The sequence below is a fragment of the Schistocerca nitens genome, chromosome 1 (assembly GCF_023898315.1).
Source record: "Schistocerca nitens isolate TAMUIC-IGC-003100 chromosome 1, iqSchNite1.1, whole genome shotgun sequence".
Taxonomy (NCBI): domain Eukaryota; kingdom Metazoa; phylum Arthropoda; class Insecta; order Orthoptera; family Acrididae; genus Schistocerca; species Schistocerca nitens.
Genome location: NC_064614.1, coordinates 880,715,214 through 880,739,983, shown reverse-complemented (window position 1 = coordinate 880,739,983; position 24,770 = coordinate 880,715,214). Strand labels below are relative to the sequence as shown.

At 41.0% G+C, this 24,770-nt stretch overlaps 1 protein-coding gene across 7 annotated transcripts in view; it reads left to right on the top strand.

The window, feature by feature from the left end:
• The window catches only part of LOC126263777 (AP-1 complex subunit gamma-1), a 200,149-nt gene that overhangs the window by 123,072 nt on the left and 52,307 nt on the right, over window positions 1-24,770 (top strand). For all 7 annotated transcript variants that reach the window (XM_049960942.1, XM_049960941.1, XM_049960946.1 and 4 more), the window contains 5 exons: window positions 3,987-4,082; window positions 5,631-5,810; window positions 5,923-6,069; window positions 19,226-19,444; window positions 23,385-23,603. In XM_049960942.1, the coding sequence (XP_049816899.1) occupies window positions 3,987-4,082; window positions 5,631-5,810; window positions 5,923-6,069; window positions 19,226-19,444; window positions 23,385-23,603 (861 nt within the window). The remainder of the gene's footprint in view (window positions 1-3,986; window positions 4,083-5,630; window positions 5,811-5,922; window positions 6,070-19,225; window positions 19,445-23,384; window positions 23,604-24,770) is intronic.

The following is a 24,770-nucleotide window of genomic DNA, read 5'->3' as shown; positions in this document are numbered from 1 at the left end:
CTTCGTACTCCCAGTCTTGACTGAGGTGATTAAATACTAGGGTTTGAAGATTTTGAAAGAGGGAATCAATGTAATATGCAGGGTGTCTGGGAAATTGTGTCACTGGGTAGGTGCTAAAAAAATTGATAAACATAGACAAAGTCTGTAAAATGAGGGGTTACAGAATTAAAGGAGCTACAAGGTAAAATTTGTGATAGTGGAAAGTCTAAAGTGGCACACAGTGGCGTGAGAATAATCTGGGAACTAAGAATTTATTCTCTTTTTATTGTTGTTAAAGTTTGTGGATGTAACTAGTTTTGTTTCACTCTTTAGTATTATTTGAGAACGTTAACACCCGATAAATGTGGCACTGATTTGTGAATAATCATATTAGCAGAGTGGGGAAAGTAGCATTATTCATCTCAAGGCATTTGGTAGGATGACACAGTTTAAAGAGCTTCTGCCTGTGTAATTTGAATGTAAGTGTTGCTCATAACATGTATGACCTGAACAGATGCCTAGATTTCTGAACCTATCGTGACCTCTTGGAAAAATTATTAGATTTTGCTCCTTATGTAGATATGGAGTATTTGATTGGAGGTTTGCTTACACTGTGCAAGGCAGGGTTGAACATATTGCTTCTGTAAAGTTTATTTTTCTGCTGGTACTAGCAGTTGAAAAAAACCAACTCTGCTCAGTAGTAACAGACATTTTCCGTTGTTTACTTTAGCTACGTCTCAAACATAAATTGGATTCATATAAAATCTATGCAGCATAATTAACATATGTAGTATGCTTTACCAAAAATTAACTAAATTTCTGACATTCTTGTCATCTACATTTTAACATACAAATAATAACAATTTCCTTTTGTCAGCAGAACTGCAAAGGACTGCATGTTTTGGATTTTTTATTTTGTTTTATTGCAAAATTGCTATTGTCTGTGTTTCTTTTTAATTCAAGTCCTTCTCAGCACTTGCATGAGTTCACTGTATTGTTTTCACATTGTGTTTGGACTTGGCATGTTTATGCATTCCCCTGCTTTATTGTTCATTGGTATTTTGTGTGGTCAAAGAAAATATAGTGCACGATGTGTAGTAGATGTTTGCCTGTTTTATGCATTATTCATCTACTACTTACAAATTTATTAGTGTTGCTAAGTACAGTGTGCATTATGTGAGATGACTGAAAAGCTTTGTATAAAGTATATTCAAGTAGAGGTGGGAAGATTATTTTCAGCAATCTCTCAGATTTCAAAAGTATCAGGGTACTTGATGGAATATTTCTGTGATGTAAATGGGTTGTGAATAAGCATTTTCTTTCAGATTGTCCCTTGGTCCAGCACTTAGCATTGCTGGTTACTTTTTGAAAGTACCAGTATTTAATTGTGTGGATCCCCTCAGATATTTTTGTGATGGGAAGGTTTGCAGTTGTGGGCACCCAGCCTCATGAGGCCATGTTATGAGAACCTGCTTCTGTAAAATATGCAGGGAAATAGGTACACAAGTCACCAAAGCAGTGTCAGATTGAATGACGCATAAGGAGTTAGGAATTACATAATATCAAACAGATTTAGATCTGGACAAGCAGACGATTCAGAACATCTTACTCAAACTATCTGTTTTGGTACAAAAACATTTTGTTGTGTACTTTTCTGACTACTTGCGTAAAAGAATTTCGGGTTCCATAAGATAACAGCTGCATGCTTGCCTCTAAGATGCCATTCATAATTTTGAGCATTATTTGTAGCAGTAGAAACATTAATATTGCTGCAACAGAATGACTAATCATAAAAAATCAAAACAGTGCCAATAGTTTTCAGTTCATTCCATTGTTTTCTATTTCCTGGTGTGACTTGGATCCCACATACTGTTAACCTGTGCTTAACACTCGTTCTAACAATGAAAGAGATGTGATAGTTGCATTCTATATACTGCATAGATCAGGTATCTTTATTGTAAGACATGTAATAACACACTAATGGCAGTGTTTTGAAAGAGTTGCCAGTTTTTTTATATGCTGAAGAACTTAGTTTACATGTTGATAAAATGTCGTGTGGCTAGAGCATCCCGTCGGGTAGACCGTTCGCCTGGTGCAGGTCTTTCGAGTTGACGCCACTTCGGCGATCTGCGCGTCAATGGGGATGAAATGATGATGATTAGGACAACACAACACCCAGTCCCTGAGCGGAGAAAATCTCCGACCAAGCCGGGAATCGAACCCGGGACCTTAGGATTGACATTCTGTCACGCTGCCCACTCAGCTACGGGGGCCGGACTAGTTTACATGTTAAAAAGGTTCAAAAATAAAGCACAGAAGCCCCTACTCTTATTAACAAACTTAATATGCTGTGAATAAATGAGTGTGTAAAGAAGCAGAAAATTTGAGGTGCTTTTAAATTGAATGGCAATGACAAAATACAAGAAAATATTTTAAAGTTCATAGGATGGAGACGTTCTAATTGTAATACTGGACTGACACTATTGCGTCTAGTAAGATGGAAAACAGGTGGAAACGAATTTCAAAAAGTACTGGCATGAGGTCGATTCTTCTCTTGTTTTCTCGACATGGTTCATTGTCTGTGTGATTTGGTGTTATTGTTTCAGCCACCCCTGTTTTCTATATCAGCAAATCATGTAGGCTTTAGTTATTGGTATAACCATGCATTGTAGAGACTAATGTATCTGATACTGTTAATTAAAATGTTTGTATAATTTTTAAGTGAATTTTTTAAGTGATATGTCATCCAGCATTCCAGCTTGTCTGCACATATATATGTCTCTCATGATTGTGTTCATAGCACTCTCTAAATTTAAATAATGTGGTGGCATAGCCTCTTTGGTAGGGAGCAGCTGAGTTTAAATTGCCAGTCAGCGGCCTGTGATTGTAATGTCTGTCCTTTTTTTCTTAATTGTTAGTGTAATGCCAGAACTGTTATTTTGACTGCCAAAGGCTGGCCCTTCCCCTTCCCTTTTCCTCTTGATCCAAGTCTGTGCTGGTCTCTCCGTCAACAAAACATTATGACATTATATTTTGTAAATGTTGAAATCATAAATGGCTGCCAGTGCATGATTAAGGTAAAAGCCACAGAAAGAAAAGTTATCTGTGATTGTATATATATATATATTTCGGATGCAATGTGTTATCATTATAATACTAAAGATAAAGCTGTCTTCAGTGTGACTGTTAGTTTGAACACTGCACTACTTTACTAGGTATAGTCATATTGGAGGTGAAATGGCCTTGCCTTCCTCCAAACTTTGAATTTATAGGCCCATTATTGGAGTCTGACAGTTCAGTGTAGACTCTGAACCACTGACATTTTGCACTTCTGCAATTCATTGCCAGAAGTGGAAGAAGTGACAATTGATAAGTGGCATAAACAATCCCAGGCCTAGACTCTGAACCATTGAATTTAGAGTCTGGCACTTACCAATTATGAGCCACCTGAACAACAACCTACGTTATTTTCACCAAGTTTTGTAATTTCTGTTTGCCTTTAGTAATATTTTTTAGCTTTGGATCTGACACATTTACTGGTTTTATATTTAGATTTTTTAGATTGTGCTGTTAGTGCATATATCTGTTTGAATTTACTTATCACTGCTCACTGTGGGTATTTATTGGTCTCTGTCCTCAAAGACTATGTTTACACGAATTTTTGTACCTGTTCCTGATGCCTGGGTTCTCATGCATATATGTGACACAGTTCTCATTTTGGGAATGGTAATACCTCTATAAAATTATATTAACTGGAAACCCTATGTGATATGTGTCTGAAGGACATATCTGGGGCTCATTTAGAATATTTAGGATTAACGTGGTTGTGCATTGTATTTGAGGATTATGATGGCTGTTTGTGACTTAGACTAACAAAATTTTTCTGCTTGTTGTTTCGTTTCCATACAGTGTGTTCACTCAGCTTGGTAGAAGTTTTTCAGTTTCTGAACCAAAAAGGTGGTAATTTGTTTAATATCTTTTGGTAATAATGCTATCTCTGATTTCAGATTGTACCAAATTTAGTACGAATTCTGAAGAATTTAATATTGGCTGGTTATTCCCCTGAACATGATGTTTCAGGTGTTAGTGATCCATTTCTGCAGGTAAGTGTACAGTAATTTTTGTGTTTACTGGAAGCAGCTGTTTACTTTTAACTACAACTGTGTTACAGCAAACTATTTCTCCTCTTAGATATTTAACTGTGTCCCATAAAGTGTTAAAATGAAGCCCCCCCACACACACACACAGTTTTACAAAATTTTGAAATTAAGTTTTAATCTAATATGTGACTAGTAACCTCATATTCGCCCAATGACAGGCTTCATACATAACAATTATATGATGAATAAAGTGAACTTGGAAACTAATAAATAATGAGACAGACCTACTGGCGATTACCTACCTTGAAGAGGCAAAATGTGTAGTACGACTAGCAGAAGCACATAACACTAAAAGCAACGCACTTTGGCAGATGCCATCCCTTCCACATCACACATTCCTGTCCCTAAAGTCTCTGCTTCCATGACAAATGTGTTTGCTCCACCACAGAATTCCTCAACACCAACACCAACATCCTTTCCCAGGCTTCCTCCTTCAACAGATATCACATAGATCTTATTTACAAACAGAACTCCAGGTCATTATAGTCATCTCACCCTCCTAATAGTACAATTCTCACATCCAAAAAACTTAGAAGCATCCCCTGTGTCACTCAGTACCAATCACTACCACCTACTTCAGACTCATGATTGACAAAGCCTACAATTTCAAAGACAGATAAACTTGTGAAACAATGTGCATTGTTGATAAAGTATCTTATGTCCAATGCATAGTGTGTTCTTTAAGTATGACCACCACTTAAAATGGCTGAGCAAACAAACGTATGTAGAAAAACAGTCTATCTTGTGGACACCCAGTATCCTGTTGCCAAACATGGTCTACAGAATGACTTGAAGGGACCTGATTGCTACACCAAACAGGCTTTTTGGGTTCTCCTGCCCAGTACTGGTTTCCCTGAACTCCAGAGATGGAAACTTACCCTCCAACACACCCCAACGTCCCAACACCCTGCTGCACTTGTCTCCACTGACATATTACTGCCACCTCCCTCCTTATTATTTATGTTGTGTGTGTGTGTGTGTGTGTGTGTGTGTGTGTGTGTGTGTGTGTGTGTGTGCGTGCGTGCGTGCGTGCGTGCGCGCGTGTGCGTGCGTGCGTGTGCATGTTCACTCTCGTTTCCCTAATATGTCTCTACTTCTCACTCTTACCAGTACCGTTTCTGGACTGAAGCAGATGCAGTGCTTACTACTGTACCATCTCTGATATAATCTCTGATGTCCCTTGTCCCTCCCTCGCTCTTTGTGTACCTACACTTTCACAATAGGGAACCTATTTCGTCCTGGGGTCTGAGTTACTTGCCCTCCTTGTTTTAACCTTCCCAAACATACCCTTCTCCCCTCCTTGAATAAGGAACTATTAATTCTGAAAGCTATGTAGTGCATCCCTTTTAATTTTATGTATGTTCTTCGGTGGTACTATGCATTTCACCCAATGGCAAGTGAATCTGTAATCACACAAGGAATAATCACACTAAGCTACTAAGTTTACTAAGAGCCACATAAGTAATATGTTGTTTTTATTGATTGTTTTAGGTGAAAATACTTAGACTTTTAAGAATATTGGGCAAAAATGATGCTGAAGCCTCAGAAGCTATGAACGATATTCTGGCCCAAGTAGCAACAAACACAGAAACAAGCAAGAATGTGGGAAATACCATTTTGTATGAAACGGTGTTGTCTATTATGGATATAAAGTCAGAGAGTGGTCTTCGTGTGAGTGTCCTTTACATTATCTGTGTACTAAGTAAATAGTGTAGTAAAATTTGTAGAGCAATCCTTCAGAATGTTATAACCACTATTTTTTCAAAGGTTTCAATTTTTTCAGGTATTGGCTGTCAACATTTTAGGAAGGTTTTTACTGAACAATGATAAAAATATCCGCTATGTTGCTTTAAATACGTTGTTAAAAACTGTGTACATTGATACAAGTGCTGTACAGCGACATCGAAGTACTATTCTGGAATGCCTAAAGGTTTGTAAGTTGTGTACTGTTTTTCATAATACTCGTGTAATAAATGGCCATCTGTCTCTTCAGTTAGGACCAATATTTATGATACTTTAGAGCAGTGGTCGTCAAACTGCAGCCTGCAGGCCACATGCAGCCCAGATCAAATACTTATGCTGCCCATGGTTCTCAGCTGTATTTTACAATAATATGCACAAACTACTAACAGACAAATCAAAATTGTCAACTAACATTAAGTGCTTCTGAAGAGTGTAGTTTTCTAGCTTGGTAACAAACAAACAAACAAGATCAAACAGTGGAAAATTCAGGATGAAATAACAAGAATATTATGAAAAGGATAAATTAATAGTCACCATCTAGAGGAGATATTCAGTCATAGACAGGCACACAAAAAGACTGCTATAAATATGAGCTTTTGGCCAAAAGGCCTTCTAAAGTACGAGAAAACACACACACACACACACACACACACACACACACACACACATATTCATGGAAGCACAACACACATATGACCACTGTTCCTGGCGACCCGACTGTGAGCAACTGCACCTAGTGGGAGAAGCAATCTTGAGTGTGGGCTGAGGAGGCTGAGGCAAGTATAGAAGGGTATGGGAGGGGGAAGTTGTAGTACTGCTTATGGGAGCAAGCAGGGATGTGATGCAGACAGGGTAAGGTTGCTAAGTGCAGTCGAGAGCTTTGGGGAGAGGGGAAGGGAGCAGGAAATTAGAGGAGGGGAAAAAGACTGGTTGGGTGTATTGGTGAAATAGAAGGTTGTGTAGTGCTGGAATGGGAGCAGGGAAGGAGCTAGATGGGTGCAGGACAGGGACCAGTGGAGATTGAGACCAGAGGGGTTAAGAGAACATAGGATATATTTCAAGGAGAGGTCCCACTTGTGCAGTTCAGAAAATCCAGTGTTGTTAGGAACGATTCAGATGCACGGGCTGTGAAGCAGTCACTGAAGTGAAGTACATTGTGTTCAGCAGCTGGTTCAGCAGCTGGGTGGTCCAGCTGTCTCTTGGCCAAAGTTTGTTGGTGGCTATTCATGCAGACAGATTATTAATAGTCATGCTCACATAGAAGGCAGTACAGTGGTTTGCAGTTTACTTATAAACCACTTGATTGTTTCCTCAGGTAACTCTACCTTTTGATGGGATAGGTGGTGATTTTGACCAGACTGGTGGACATGTGGTGGTAGGATGTATGGAACAGGTTTTGCATCTAGGTTTATTACAGATATATGAGTCATGAGACAAGGGGTAGGGGCAGGTACAGACAAGGATATTGTATAATTTCGATGAGCAGCAGAATACCACTGTGGGAGGTATGGGAAGGATAGTGTGTAGGATATTTCTTATTTCAGGGCACGACAAGAGGTAGCTCAAATGCTGGCAGAGAATATGAGTTCCTCAGTTGTTCCAGTCCTGGGTGGTATAAAGTCACGAGGGGTTGCTCCTTTGGGGCTGGACAGTTGGTATGTGCAGGGTGGTAGGTGACTGGAGAGACAAGGCAAGAGAAATCTGTTTCTGTACAAGGTTGGGAGGGTAATTTTGGTCGGTGAAGGTCTCAGCAAGACCCTTGATGTATTTGGAGAGGGACTGCTTGTTACTACAGATGCGACAGCCAACAGTGACTAAGCTGTATGGAAGGGATTTGTTGATATGCGATGGGTGGCAGCTGTTGAAGTAGAATTACTGTTGGTAGTTGGTAGGTTTTATGTGGATGGAGATACTGATACAGCCATCTTTCCAGTGGAGTTCAACATAGAGGAAGGTGGCTTGTTATATTGAGGAGGACCAAGTGAAGCGGATGCAGAAAAGGGTGTTGAGGTACTGGAGGAATGAGGATTGGGTGTCCTCACCCTCAGTCCAGATCATAAAGATGTCATCAATGAATCAGAACCAGGGGTTGGGGTTTTTGGTGATTAGGAAGGATTCCTCTAGATTCCCATGAATAGGTTGGCATAGGATGGTGTAACGCGGGTGCCTATTGCTGTACCACAGATTTGTTTGTAGGTGATGCATTCAAATGTGAAATGGTTGTGGGTGAGGATGTAGTTGGCCATGGTGACCAGGAAGGAGGTTGTGGGGTTGGAGTCAGTCAGGCATTGAAAGCTGTTAGTGTAAAGGGAGGTGGCATCAATAGTTACGAGCAGGGCACCGTGTGGTAAAGGAGCAGGAACTTAGGAGAGTCTGTGGAGAAAATTATTCGCGTCTTTTATGTGGGAGGGTAGGTTAGGGTAATAGGCTGAAGATGTTAGTCTATGGGGTGGTTTGGGTGTCCTGGGTGGTTGGGTTTATGGACTAACGGAAGCGTGTAGAGAAAAGGAGTATAAGGAGTGGAAGAGGGGGAGAGGGTTTCTGGAATAGCCAAAGGATTTTAGGAGAGACTGGAGATCCTGTTGAATTCCTGGAATCGGGTCACTGTGGCAGTGTTTGTAAGTTGTCGAATCTGGCAACTGGCGGGGTCCTTCAGTCAGGTAATCCCTGCTGTTCAGAACCACGAAGAAGGAGAGAGGTTCTTTAACGAATCCAGCATGATTGAATTTGGGATAGTGGCAAAAGGTAAAGCCTTTGGAAAGGACAGATGCTTCTGTGTGTCTAAGGCTTTTGGAGGAAAGTTTCAGGACCCTGTGTAAGTTCTGATTTCTGTATGGTGGTGGGAGTGAGTTTCTGAGGGTATGGTAAATGTAATAGGTTTACAAGGCAGGATTTATTGGCTATGGAGGGGGGGGGGGGGGGGCGGTTTGGAGGCTGTTGTAGTGATGGTGGATAGTGATGGTTCGAGGCAGGGGTATAAGGTGAACATGTTGACATTATGCATGGTGCTCTAGTTCCAGGAGGGAAAGTGTTTCATTGTGAGAGATGGGATGTAAGAATTTGGGTTTGCAGAGTAGGAAAATTTTACAGATGGTGAGATGGTATTGCAAGGAAGTTGGCTCATGATTCACATGGTTTTGCAGGACTAAATTGGTGAGAGCTATGGACTGGCAGAATCTCAATAGATGGAGGTCATTGTGGAAGGAGGGGTTGCAGCTGCAGATGGGTAATTTAATGGTAAGGCCATTTGGGGGATTCCACAAGCTAGGCAACAATGCAGGAACAGTATGTGGAACTGTGTTCTTTCTAGGGATACAGAAACTTTTCTGTATTGGCACTGGTGGAAGCAATGGGTATCCATGGTGAAGGATAAAAACCATGTAAAAATACATGGGAAAATTACAAAAAGGATGTTATGGATGAAGCGTGGGGGGAAAACAGATGAAAACTTAGGGACTAAGACCAATACCAAAAGGCAAAAATGAACTAAAATCAATGTGAAAATACAATAAAATCAAGAAGAAAAATAAATAAAAAGATGTTAATGCAGAATGCATGTCGGTGGGCTCACGTCCATATATTTTCACATATTTTTTTCCCTACCTTCCTGTGCCACCTGAACGTGTTGAACCTTGACCTACCAACACCCCAGCTCTCTTCCAGTCATATTAAAGATGCAATGTGCAATATCCAAAAAAAAGTAATTAATTGCAAGCCACAGTAATTAACATTTTTGTTTCTGTACTTCAGTTTCCGTTAGAATTCTAATGAATAAAAATCCAGATTCGCGAACAAATCTGTAGCTATCTTACATACTACTGTGTGTGAAGGCTAACGAAAATGAAAGGGCTCATCAGTTTTCTGTCAGTTTAGAAGTTTGAGACTTGTGACATTCGAATAAAGAGGACATTTAAATGATGACACATAATTTTTTTAATTATACAACTCCCTGGTGTTGCATAAAAGTACTGTGAAATCAACTTGAGGGACAAAATACACTGATCCCAGACGTGCGCGCGCGCACCTTATGCCAATCACATGCTGCAGTATAAATTTCAGATGAAAGCAACATGGATTTGTGGATGTGCATTATAGAGGTCATTTTAAAATGCAGTACACAACTGTAGCAATAAATATTAAATTAAATTAAAGGCATATAAATACAAAGTAGAAGAAAAATGTCATTCGGAACTTTTAGAAAAGTTTTATGACTGTGTCTCGAACTGGATAATGCAATATTGTAGAACAATTACTGTTATTAACCTGTTAATCAACTCCTCACAGGCAACACAACACCACTTCGTCAGGTGCTTTACAGTGTCACAACTTTGGGGTTGCCGAGGGTAGTCAACAAAAAGTGTTCAGAAAGGTACCGACTTTTTAATACTCAGTACTTGAGGGGCTGGTGGCCAAAGAATTGTGCCATTACTACAGCTGGTGACTTGGGGGCTCTTAACATAGTAATTTGTGTAGGTTACAGATTAATAATAAAATTGGCTCATATTTGGCTTGATGTGCCAGCCCACAATATCAGTATTGGCTCTTGAGTAAAAATGTTTGACAACCACTGCTTTAGAGGAAACAGTCATTAAAATGAAGGGGTAAACTTCACACAATAATTTCAAGCACCCTCTTAAAAGAAATTCACTTGTGTTAATGTTAGTTGGGGGAGATTTACTTTGCTGCATAAATATACTGAGTGCTAGATGAAACTCAGATTCCTTTTTTTAACAATAATCTTTTAAAGTGTTGGTGTGGTTTTACCAGCTGTTTACTTCCATTGGTACCCCTTCTTGCTTACATCTTCCACATTTTGATGACAGTGTATGTTACAAATGGCATAACACAATCAACAAAAACCTTGAACGAGTAAATTAGATGCTAAGAAAATGAAATCTTTTGTGAATAGTAATTCACATTTCTGTACTTCCTGATGTCATAATTGACTCATGGTCATTCTTGTAATTTGCCATATTTCCATTGAGGTGTTGAAAACTACTGAATTGTCAAAAGTGCATGGACATTCATTATTTGAGTAAACTTTCATCAAATCTCTCCTACAGTAGTTGGCAGAGGTTGTGTCACAGCACTTTTTTATATATATAAAAGCAGATATTTTTATATTGGCATTTGCTGTGGGTAGCATCATCATATCACTCCCCCGCCCTCTTTTTATTTTAATCAGTTTATGATTAGTTTGGATTGGTTTGATGTGGCCTATCATGAATTTTCTCTGTTTGGTTAAAGTAAAGCAACTCTCACACTCAATATCCTCAGTTATTTTTCATGTGTTACGATCTTTCCTTGCAGTTTTTCCGCTCTACAGCTCCCTCTAGTACCATGGAAATTATTGCCTGATGTCTTAACATGTGTCTCACCATCCTGTTCCTTCTTCTAGTTGATATGAATTAATGCCTATGTTTAATATTAGTAAATTTATTTTGGTGACGAATGTGCCCATTGCCTGAGCTAATCTACTTGTTACATCTTCCTTGCTTTGTCCATCATGTTATTTTGCTGCTGAGGTTGAAGAATTTCTTATCTTCATTTGCAAAATAGCCCCCAATTTTTATGTTATTATTGTCACTAATCTCATTTCCTTTGTTCCTTAATACTTTTGTCTTTCTTTTGTTTAACCTCTATCAGTATTGTGTGTTCAATATACTTTACTAAAATTTTACAGAAATAGGCTTACTTGAATCATTTAACAAATTTGTGGAAACCTATCTTAAAAACTGCTAAATTTGATAGTACTGAAGTTGATGGAGATGGTTTTATTTACCCAGAAATTGCCTTATATATATCCAAGATTTATTGCTTCTCAGAGATCTGAATTGAACTGATCTCATTTACATCTTCCACTGCTAAAATATGCACAGTACTACCTGACAGATGATGGTAAACCCATAAATTGTGTTTGATAAAATTTTTAAATCAGAACTGTGTTAACACTTTCAGATTCCATAGGCCAGTCATTAATGTTGTGGTGTAACAAGACAGCCACGCCACTCGGAAGTAGCCGAAAGGCACGCGTTAACTCACGCAGGCTAGTAGATAGGTCTGAAACAGGATACGTAATGAATGCTATAAAGAAAAGTACGTAGCTCCTGGAATACTTAACTTTAATCCATCCTTGTGGTACATCGCTCTTGACGATACAAGTGAGACTCTTTAGATACAAGCTATGTAATGCTAATGGCGCCTTGCTAGGTCGTAGCCATTGAGTTAGCTGAAGGCTATTCTAACTATCGGCTCTGCAAATGAGCGAGGCTTCGTCAGTGTGCATCGCTAGCTACGTCGTCCGTACAACTGGGGCGAGTGCTAGTCCGTCTCTCGAGACCTGCCGTGTGGTGGCGCTCGGTCTGCGATCACTGACAGTGGCGACACGCGGGTCCGACATGTACTAATGGACCGCGGCCGATTTAAAGCTACCACCTAGCAAGTGTGGTGTCTGGCGGCGACACCACATTCCTCCCCCGCAAATCGGCGAACGGTCGTGTTATAAGGCTTCCGCCCGCCGTGGGGAGGACCCCATGTTGACGTATGCGATGAGGTGGGGAGCCTAACAACAGGCGAGGCTGTGCCACCCGCACCCTGCCATTCGGTCCGAGGGGAGCTAGGAAACGCCTGAAAACCTAGTCCAGGGTGCACGTCAACATGCGGTGTATGCGCCCTTAGAGATACAGGAGGGGCCGAAGGGTCAACCTCCATGTGGTCGGGGCACCCGACAGGCGAAGACGACATCTGTTCCGGAACGGGCAAGAGTTCCATGGCGGAGGACATCTGGTCACAGGAAGCGATCGGCGGCGCGTGACCCAGGGAGGCGCTAGGCGGTTGCAGCGACGCGTCCACTGCGGGCGGCGCCGGCGGGAGAACAGGCTGCGGCGGCGGCGCGTCGCCATGGGGCAAAATGGAAGGCAACATCGGTAACACCTGGGGATGAGGCGAGCCAGTAGATGGGTCCCCAGGGCGCTGACCGGACGGCACCGCCGCTGAAAGCAGACGGGGAGCGGCAGAACCCGTGCGACGACAGAGGCACAGCTGATTGAGATGCCGACGCACCTCACCAGAGGCCCCCAAAACCAAATACATCGCGCGGCCGAGGCAGCGAAGAATGCGCCCTGCGAGCCAACGCCGTGAACCTCGATAGGTGCGATAGAATACAACGTCGCCTGGAGCAAAAGCAGGAGGCTGCCGCTGCACAGGAACCTTATGCGGCGGATGCAGCAAAGACATCAAGGTTCGATGAGGACGACCGTGGAGCAACTCAGCCGGCGAGCGACCATCTCGGGGCTGAGAGCGATACGAAGACAAAAAGAGCAACAACGCGTCCTCCCGAGAATGCGACTCTTTCAACTTCAACATCTGTGACTTGAAAGTCCGGACCAATCTTTCAGCGGCACCGTTTGACCGAGGCGAAAACGGCGCGGATGTCAGATGTTGAATACCATTGGCCGTGCAGAATGACTGAAATTCTGCGGACATGAATTGTGGGCCATTGTCGGAAACAATAGTCTGTGGAAGACCTTCAATGCAAAAGATAGCAGATAACGCTTGGATGGTGGCAGATGACGTCGTGGAAGACATCCGGACAACAAAAGGAAAATTACTGAAAGAATCGACCACAACCAACCATCGAGCATTCCAGAACGGACCAGCAAAATCGATGTGCAAGCGTTGCCAAGGGGAAGTGGCTTTCGGCCATGCAAAGAATTTTCGCGGCGGTGCGGAATGTTGTTCGGCACACGCCATGCAAGAAGAGCACATATTCTTAATCACAGCATCGATTCCGAACCAAGTACAGTGCTGACGAGCAAGTTGTTTCGTTCCCACTATACCCCAATGTCCTTGGTGAAGAAGCCGTAAGACAGAGGACTGTAACGAACGTGGGACCACGACTCTGGACTGATCATTATCAGAACGCAACAGCAAAACACCACGTCGAACAAAAAGTCTCTCCCTGTCAGCAAAAATCGGCGAACCAACGGATCCTCGATCCGTGACTTTGACAAAGGCCATTGCGTAGCAACAAAACGCAAAACGGTAGCAAGTACAGGGTCAGCAGCTGTGGCTGTAGCCACACGACGAAAGTCAATCGGAAACGATTCGACCACGGCATCGGTTTCCGAATCAATGAAAATGCAAGCAAGTTCGGAAGAATCGAATGCTCTATCCTCAGCAACAGGCAAACGGGACAACGCATCGGCGTTGCCGTGCTTAGCAGTGGACCGATACAAGATATCGTAGCGGTACCGCAAGAGGAAAATAGACCAGCGAATAAACTTCTGCGCTGTACGTGGAGGTACAGGCTTGTTCGGATGAAAAAGCGATGCAAAGGTTTGTGGTCTGTGATGACGGTAAAGTGACGACCATACAAGAAATCGTGAAACTTTGTAACACCAAACACGAGAGCCAAAGCTTCTTTCTCGATTTGTGAACAATTTCTTTGCGCAGACGAGAGCAATTTTGACGCAAAGGCAATAGGGCGATCCCGCGAGCCATCTTTGTGTGCAAGCACAGCACCGATCCCGAAATCCGATGCATCTACCGTCAACAAAAGGGGTTTCTGGGGATCGAATGGCGTAAGGCAAGTATTAGAAAGCAACGCCGAATTCAACTGGCGAAAGGCGCGTTCGCATTCCGTCGTCCAGACGAACGGAACACCTTTACGGCGTAAGCGATGAAGCGGAGCTGAAATGGAAGAGGCATTGCGCAGAAAGCGATGATAATAGTTGATTTTTCCCAGCACACTCTGTAGCTGCTTCAAATTCTGCGGCGAAGGCAAGTCTTGTATGGCACGGAGGTGCTCGGATGCACACCCGAACGGCAGTCTTTTGAAGCGATACAAACCCAGATGCGTGTTAACCACCAATACGCGCTGGGATTCTTCGTCCACCGGTATTTGCAAGTACGCATCTGCTAGGTCCAACTTAGAAAAATATGTACCCGGGCACAGCTTGTCAAAAAGATCTTCCGGGCGGGGTAAAGGAAAAGTTGCAATCACTAGTTGTGGATTCACTGTAGCTTTGAAGTCCACACAAAGTCTCAATTTTCCGGAAGGTTTTGGCAAAATTACTAAGGGTGATGCCCAGAGAGAAGCCTGCACACGTTCAATTACACCTTGTGATTCTAAATCGTGTAATGTTCTTGCGACCTCAGCACGCAATGCGTGGGGAACATTGCGCGCTCTGAATAATTTCGACTGCGCGTTTACTTTCAGTTCCAAATGTGCTTCATAGTTCTTAGCGCAACCAAGGCCCGGTGCAAAAATGTCTGCAAATTCTTCACATAGACTAGAAACACTGGCGGAAGGCACAGTCTGGTTCACGTATAGGACCTGATTTACTATTGACAAGTTAAACAACGGAAATAAATCTAAACCAAACAAGTTCACTGCAGTAGAAGAACGAAGAACATAAAATGACACACGTTTTGTTTGTCCCTTGTATGTTGCAAGAAGAGTGCACTGTCCTAACACAGGGATATGCTGTCCTGAATAACTAGTGAGCTGAACATTTGCGGCACGCAACGGAGGTTTGCCCAGTTGTTTGTACGTGTCGTGATTGATCAACGAAACTGCAGCTCCGGTATCGAGCTGGAATGGTATCACTTTGCCTTCAAAGACCAAGTCTACAAAAAGTTTATTGTCCTGCTGACAACAAGAGCAACTTTCTCGTGCAATTGGAACTGATACTGGTACAGAAGCACTTGCGACCTGACGGGATTTCCGGCGACGTCGACGCACACTTTTTGTGGGACGAACACAGTCACTGTTAGAGAAAGTGGCACTGGACGGAGTGTAATTAACTACATGAATGTCCATGGGCGAAGGTGCACGAGCCTGATTGTCCATGGTTCGATTCCGGCGCGAAGCAAAGGGCCTGGAATGGTTGTGATTGTCTGTTCTGAGCTTTTTCTGGCAAACACTTTGAACATGTCCTTTCTTATGACAGTAAAAGCAAATAGCTTGGCGTGACGGGCCATGGTCACGCGAATGTCTAGTTGCACACCGCGGGCATGATTTCACTGCATTTGCTCGCTTACGCGGCACACGTGGAGAGCTAGGCGGCAGCTGCGTGGACGAGCGCGAGGGCTGTTTATCGTTCCGTGCAGCGCGCCCTGCGGGCCGGTTAATGTGACGCACGGCTGGCGAAGTTTCAAATGATTCCTGTGCAAAGTCAAGTGTGTCTTGCCTATCTAATATGTCTATCACTTGTTGAAGGGAGGGATTAACTAGTTTCAAAATCTGTTCCCGCATACGAACATCAGAAACGTTCTGTGCAATTGCATCACATACCATTGTATCTGAATAAGGGAGTCCACAGTCACACTCAAAAGCACAATCCCTAGTAAGGCCTTGCAATGTTGCAACCCACTCCCTATTAGTCTGACCGGCCGTACGTTTTGTACGAAAGAACGTATACCTTTTTGCAACGACATTTACTGTTTCTTTGAAATAGGCATCTAACGCCGACAAAAGTTCTTCGTAGGACAGAGTCACTACGTCGCGTCGAGGAAACAATTTCACTATCACACGGTAGGTGGACACACCTACACAGGCCAATAAAAAAGGCTGCCGCTCGTTACCTTGAATTCTGTAGGCGGCGAGATGGAATCCAAATTGGCGTGACCACTCCGTCCAGGATTCCATAGCCGGGTCAAATGGCCGGAACGGGGGTGCAACAGCATGTTGTGGCTGCGGTAGCGATGAAGCGGCGGCGACCGCATCGTTTTGCATTGCACGTTGACCCTGGACGAGCTGTCCAAGGGCATCCAATAACGCCTGCGTCTGCTGATTCTGCAAGCGATAAAATTCGGACAGTACATCTGGAGAGTGTGGCGAAGCCATGACACAAGCAAATTAATACAAACTCTATTGGCTCGTCGCCAGCTGTTGTGGCGTAACAAGACAGCCACGCCACTCGGAAGTAGCCGAAAGGCACGCGTTAACTCACGCAGGCTAGTAGATAGGTCTGAAACAGGATACGTAATGAATGCTATAAAGAAAAGTACGTAGCTCCTGGAATACTTAACTTTAATCCATCCTTGTGGTACATCGCTCTTGACGATACAAGTGAGACTCTTTAGATACAAGCTATGTAATGCTAATGGCGCCTTGCTAGGTCGTAGCCATTGAGTTAGCTGAAGGCTATTCTAACTATCGGCTCTGCAAATGAGCGAGGCTTCGTCAGTGTGCATCGCTAGCTACGTCGTCCGTACAACTGGGGCGAGTGCTAGTCCGTCTCTCGAGACCTGCCGTGTGGTGGCGCTCGGTCTGCGATCACTGACAGTGGCGACACGCGGGTCCGACATGTACTAATGGACCGCGGCCGATTTAAAGCTACCACCTAGCAAGTGTGGTGTCTGGCGGTGACACCACAATTAAAATAGGAACCTTTATAGGATTGCTTTGTTGTCAGTTTGTCTGTCTGTTCAAATGTAAAGCTTCTTTTTTCTCAAGAACGGATTGAGGTATTATCAAGTTGAAATATATGCCAAATACTAGTCTGTGATCCCATGGAAGTGTAAAAAATTTCAGCTTCTATGTCAGTACAGACTAGAGATATTGCCAGGTGTGACACATCTTTTGATACTCACAAACTCATTCATCAAAACCTTTAGAAGAACTATTTACATCCATATCGGGCCTGGTGACCTAGTGAGGAAGCATGTGCCTGGAAACCAGGAGGCCACGGGATCGAATCTCAGTCGGACCATGAATATTTTCAGTATTGGTTTTAACCTGCCCTTTGCCTCTCAGTGATGTGACACATCATCAGAAAAAACATATTGTACAGATTCCACCTTAATCAGACTTCAGGTCTCCTTTGTCCAGTTGGATAACTGGGTTAGGCTAGAGACACACAAGTCACCAAAGTGATGTCCAGTAGAAAGATTTGCACCAGGCCATTGAGCCACATGAAATTGTTATTATTATTATTGTTATTATTATCATTATAATCATCATTATCATTATTATCGTCGTCATCATCATCGAAATTGAATTTTTCTGATAAATGAAAGATGTTATGCAAATAACTCAGTCAACTTCTCCTTAGGTTATTTCTGTTGTTCCAGTGGGCTTTTGTTCTTTCCAAGAAAGCTTATTTACATTCTTCCGACCACTTTGGTCTCTATTATTATTGTTGTTGTTTTGATTGCTCTGATGTAACTCCCCATTTGTCTGTTTTGTGTCTGGAGGTGTCTCTTTCTAAAATGTCGGTCGGTCGTATGCTTGCGTTTTTGAGGTCCTTTTGAATTTCGTTCAGCCAAGGTGTTGAATTTTTAGTGATGATACGTAATCTGTTATCCTTTTTGTCAGCTGCTTTTCTGGAAAAGTATGTTGAGATAATCAAAGAATTTTGTTCACCTTTTCGTAATGCCAGGTTTGATGTTTGAAAACTGTTCTGTTATTTTGATTGATTGTAGCCTGTAATCATGTTCCTCAAATTTTCGTAATGTGTTTTTTATTTTTTCAAGTTTATGTTTCCAGTTAAGTGTCAGATTTTGCTTTCATAGAGGACTGTTGGCTTTACAACTTTGTTGTAGTGACAAATTTTTGTCTGTCTTGACATGGATTTTTTGTTGTAGAGATTTTTGACTAAGCCTAATGCTTTCTTGACTTTTTTGGAGGCGATTTTGTTGTGGCCTGTAGTTCAGTGACTTCTCAGAGGTATTTAGAATTTGAGACGCTGTTGATTTTACCATATATTGTTTTCGGGCTAGCAATTTCTGTCTTTGAACATAAGATTTCAGTTTCTTCAATGCGAATTGTAACTCTACTTTTACTGCAGATTCTTTACGAATCTTGAGCCATTTGACAGCAGTCTCCTCATCATCTGTAAGTATCGTGAGGTCACCCGCAAATACGACGCTGGTATGTAAAGTTTGTTTTTGGTAAGCCCAGTAGGATTGGCTTCCAAAACCATTTCATGGGTTCTTTGTCATTTTCTTCCATGACCTTGTCTTGGTCGTAGTCTCCTCTCACCTGCCTGAATGCTAAAGGGTTTATGTAACACTGCCACCCAGCTGGAACCTGAGAGCTTTTCATCAGTAGTATATGCCAGGAAAGTCTGCATTCATACAACTTAATGCTGTTTGTTCCATAGTTATCAACATTTTATATTTATTCATATAGAAGCTTTTGGCATTTTATCATTTTAAGTAGACAAATACCCATTTTCATCTTTGTCAGCATCTGTGTCATCCTTATCTTACTGACAGTGCCACATTTTTGTCAAGTGATAAATCATGTTTATCTCTAGTTATTGTTGTTTTGTGTAAATTTACAATCACAAATGTAGAACTATTGTGAAAAAAATATTTATTTTACTTTGTTTTAGGATCCAGATGTGTCGATTAGACGACGGGCACTGGAATTGAGCTTTGCCCTAGTGAATGCAAATAATATACGAACTATGATGAAAGAACTGTTAATATTCTTGGAGAAAGCGGATCCAGAATTCAAGGCACACTGTTCATCGAGCATAGTACTTTCAGCTGAGAGATTTGCACCAAACAAACGGTGGCACCTGGATACTTTGCTCAAAGTGCTTGTTGCGGTTAGTACAGCTGCTACATATCATTAGAGTTTCTTCAGTTGTAGTGTCTTTTCTAAACAAGTTGAAGCTGTCCGGTTTATTTACATTCATTTTGAAAGCTTGTGCCACTAATGGAACTCTTTCTATTGTATTTTAAAATAAGTGGGAGTTCTGTTTCTGCATTTGATTGGAGGAATTTTACAAGTCAGTTGTTTTACCATTTCCATAATTTTAACTGTTGGATTCTGCATTGGCATTTGGATGTTGTACTGAACTATAAACAGACTTGTGGCTCTATTAAAGTGACAAGAATTGCCGTGTCATCTGGAGTTCAACTATCTTACAAAATGCTAAGGGTTTCATGGACTAAAAACATTTACTAGTTGACACCTTAAGGTATTACATCAGTTTGAAGCAAATTCAGAGCAAATAAAACAACAGATTTAGATTACATTATTGAAGAAAATACGACGTAACAGTTTAAGTATGCCGTAGTGATTGCTGTAAACTTATAATCTGAAGTGTAAATGAATGTGCAGTAAATATCTTTGTGAACACAGAAAAATGTTAAAGTTTTTAATGACTATTTCTGCAAATTTAGCATATAATTAAATGAAAGATTTCAATGTAGTAGATCGGTTTGCAGTTGGAGTCACTTTGCTTTTCTCTTCCGAACACATATTAGAAAGAAAAGTGAGACATCCCAGGGTTTAGCTGAATGTAAATTACTGTTTACATTTTAATTATTAATAGCTTTTTTTAAAAGGACAGAATAGTCTGTAGTGCAAAATTTGATCTAATAATTCATAACCACCGCAAAGTGAGAACTGTGTCGTGTGTTTGTGAGGGTACAATTTTATAGTACAGTGAGCCGTTAAAAAATAAGTAGTATTATTTTGAATTAGTCAAACAGAAGCAGCAGGTGCATAGTAAAGATGTCACAAATTATGTGATTAAACACTCACTGTTCAGCAAATGCTTATTTTTTTGCTGTGACAGCATGTATATTATCAGAAGCGGTCACAGGCTGCAGGAAAGCTTCTTTCCATCTCCTGCCCTTGACACAGGTGTAGATAGCATACCAAATAACTGATGCAATATTAATAGTAGCACACATCTCGACACACACAACTCGACACACACAACCCCAAAGACACCTAGGTGCACACTCCTGTAGCCAGGCAAGACTAATTGAATTAATCTTTCCATTGCCTTACGAATGTGCGTTCAGATGTCTGTGATTGTGATGTGTGAATGTATGTGGTATTTCTAGAGAAAGAGCTAGAGCATGAAAGCTAGTGTGAATGCTGTTTTCTGTTTGTTTTTTGTCCACCATACATCAGTCCACTATAGGTGAGTGCCTTTCCCTTATTTTACATATTACTCCATCCAGGCATTTACCTTATTGTGAAACAGTATTAGAGATCACTCAAGAAGTTGATTCATTTAGAGGTAGGAAATAATCAGAGCTTCCCTATTACTACTGTTGACAAAAATTTACCACTGTACTCAAGGTCAGGGCTTCATGTGACACTAGATTTGGATGAGAATTTCTGCAAACCTTTTGTCCTTCCTTTGGAAATAGGTTGTAGGAGAATGTTTTTAATTTATAGTTAATTTGTGTGTATAAAAATCCTTCAGTACAAAATTCAGCATCTTGTAAGTATGTGTTTCTTTTGCATATCAAATATTGTTAATGTACAAATATTTCATATTTTAAGTAAATCATTTTGCGCTTTCAGAAGTTTCGTTCTTTGTTTTCTCATTATACTGGAGCAGTCAGATGAAAACGAGTCAGCTGGAAAAATAAGTAATCGCCATAACTGTGAATATATTTATCTCATTGTGAAACCAGACGGTCAGTTCCTCCATGGAAAAATGTTTGCAGTTGCTTATGAAACCATGATTGTACCCAGGCACGCACCTCTTCATCTGAAGCAAATTGAAGGTCACGAATGTCTTTCTCCATGGCTCCAAAAATATGGATATATCGTTGGGGTGTGGTCAGCACTGTGTGGAGAATGTGTAAGGGCTTGTTAGCGGAACTTCTGCAGTTTAATCGGAAAAAAATCTGCCAATGAAACGTCCACCCACATGCTGCCAAAGTTGTTTTGACTACACTGCAGAAGTTCGGCTGGGAAGCCCTTACATGTACTCCATACAGTCTCAATCTCTCTCCACGCTGTCTCCATATTTTTGGAGCCCTGAAAAAAGATACAGTGAAACCCCGCTTTTGCAGTTTCCATGGGGCTTCAAAAAAAGTTGTGTAAAATGCGGGAAAATGTAAAATGTGAGAAATAACGTTTTAAGCTGTAAAAGTTACAGCGAGGATACCCCCTTGCACTTTATGTATGATGTATGTATATAACAGACATCAAAAGACGTGTCAGGGACTTGTTTATTATCTAATGAAGGCTTATTATCTAATAAAAACTGCTAATGTAATTGCAACTGATAAATGTCTGGGAAGTAGGAACGTTTCACTCAATTTCATATGTCATAATCGATGTTTTTGGAAGCCTGCAGCTGTCATTCAGTATTTAAATAATGAAATACTGCACTAGTTATATATTTTTTCATGCTTAACATGCTGCGTTTTGAGAATTTTTCTCGTTGTCAAGTGCAAATTTGTACGTAAGTATTTTGTGTGGTGATTGAATATTTGTTATTCTGCATATCTTGCACTGTAGTTGCTTTGTGTAACATCATAAGTAAATACTGCACTTGACAATGAGAAAAAATTCTCGAAACACATTTTGCTCAACATGAATAAATTATGTAACCGGCACTGTGCTTAAACTAAAAACATTTGAGCAACGCAAAGTGAAGGACGATGTCAACTAGCGCTCCAAGTGGCCATATGCTGAAACACGCTAAATGTGGTTCGACTAAGGTGTCTCGATCACAACAATCACAAAATTGCATTTGCACAGTAGAAACAGTTTGGAAATAGTTGTGATTGATCATGATATCTTCATTCGAACTAACCTAGTTACTACTATCAGCCACCATGCCAAGTAGAGCTTGCTAGCGGCAGGAGATACGGCACGAATTTTTCCAACTATTGCAAGTCCACCAGTTCAAATACGCGGAGTACAGTGCCCTGGTGTCAAGAAACTTAACCACGTAATATTAGTAAACACTACTGGATGGCCAACATCATACCAACATTGTTTTTTCTGCATGAACATTTTTTCATAATGTGTAAATCACGGGAAATATGTTGACGCAAAATCGGGTGCAAATTAACATGGTGGGCATAGGAAATTTGATGGGACCGATAAAAAAAAATGTTGTAAACGGCGAGAAAACATTAATTCCGAGAACGTAAAAGTGGGGTTGTATTGTATTCATGGCCCTTACATACTGTTTTCCATCTGTCTTGTCTTCATTTGACTGACCCTTATAGTAATGAAACCATGAGGCTGTGTTCATTGAATTTTATTGATTATTAATGACTTGCCTATTGAGTCAACAGGGAAAAAAATATCCATTTTTATTGTTGGTTTTCAGTTTTTTACTTTCCCGTGTTGTTGCATTGAAATGTAACAGTGATTTGACATTGAGATATGTCTGTTAAGTTGCGATGCTAATGTCCTTCGTTCTTGAAAAACCTAAAATTGACAGCAAAGGTATATTTTGTTACAATGTACTCAGAAAGAGCAGCACAATCAGCCACTGAAGGAAGTTGAGTTTCTTACAGAAGTGGGAAGGCAGAAACTTGAGTCTTCAGTATATCTGCTGCGAAACAACAAAAAGGAGGAGAAGTCTGATAGATGGACACTTACCTATCTTCACGGGAGACCTTTGTAGTAGTAAAGCATAATGGTGGTTAAACTTTCTTTGAGTTGAGGTGAAATCAACCTGTATTATCTTTTGGACCATGAAGAACATCTTTCACAATTTCTTAATTGGTATAAATTTATTAATGGGAACATTTTCTTTAAATCTCTCTTTTCAGGCAGGTAATTATGTCCGTGATGATGTTGTCTCTTGTACCATCCAACTGATCTCGGAGTCAACATCTCAGCAGGGCTACATGGTGGAACAGGTGTGGCGAGCACTAGAACGTGACACACAAGATAGACAGCCACTTATTCAGGTAGCCACTTGGTGTATAGGGGAATATGGTGATCAATTGCTTTATGGTCCTCCCACCACAGAAGAAAATACTGTGAAGGTGAGTCTGTAAGTGCTGTGAAGTTATTGTTGTTTATCATAGTTTAGATTATGCTATTCTTTCCCATTGACTTGTGTACACGGTTCTGACAGAGCATTGCTTGCCATTTGGTGGTAGCAGTGGGCATAGTTCGGTCGTATAAAGGACATTTGAGGTGTGAAAGACTTATGAGTGGTACAAGTCTTGTACACACCTCCATAACTGAGTTGCTAACACATGCATGTCCATTCTTCCTACACTGAAGACTTACTTGATGTAGAAATCAGAAGTAGCTGATTTCTGTGGTGATACTGATTGCAGTTACAGTGCTGCCAAAGATATTTGTTTATAGAAGTCCACTATCCATCCATATTGTTGTAAATAGAGATTCCACAACTGACAAGTGCAGTATGTGTTAAATAAGTCATTCACAGTTGCAAATTACATTCAAATATCTTGATTGGACGCTGAAACAGTCTGTATGAGTACCTAGGTAAAAATAATCTGCCTTTCCATTATATAAAGTCAGTTATTGTGTGTCCCTTGTATGAATTCTTCGCTTACTGTATCCATTATTTTCAAGTAAGTTAGTTGTTCAATAATCACTAGCCCAAAATGCAGCGAATGCTAGATTCCAGTTATGTCCTGCCTGCAAATTCACTAGACATTGACACTATTGAATGCAGGAGAGATGTCATTGAGTGACAATTCATAACTGAAACTACCACCCCATTTATTACAACAGGGATCTCCAACATGCAGGACGCATGTGGCCCAAAGTAAATATCAGTGTGGCCCAAGAAGTGAGCATCTATCGCACAATTGGTAAACGATAATAACAATAATAATAATAATGTCCATTTACACTTTACTTGAACCCCCAGAGTAATTCCAGTAACCTGCTGACCAGTCAGACATGCTAGTTTGTTATCTTATGGATACTTAAGTTGCAACTGTGAAACTAGAGACTTAAGGACATATAATAAAATTAGTGTATGGAAATACAAGGAAATTCTGTGTTATTTTATTTCTGTACAGTTGTGATAAAGAACCTTTTCCACTGTAGTTATGATCACTACAAGTCAGTAAAACTTAGGAATCTTTATGTGCATTGCAATTACTGCCAATTTTTGCTATGTAACAGTACTGTAATTTTGTTATAACGAGTTTAATTTCATGTCATAGCCA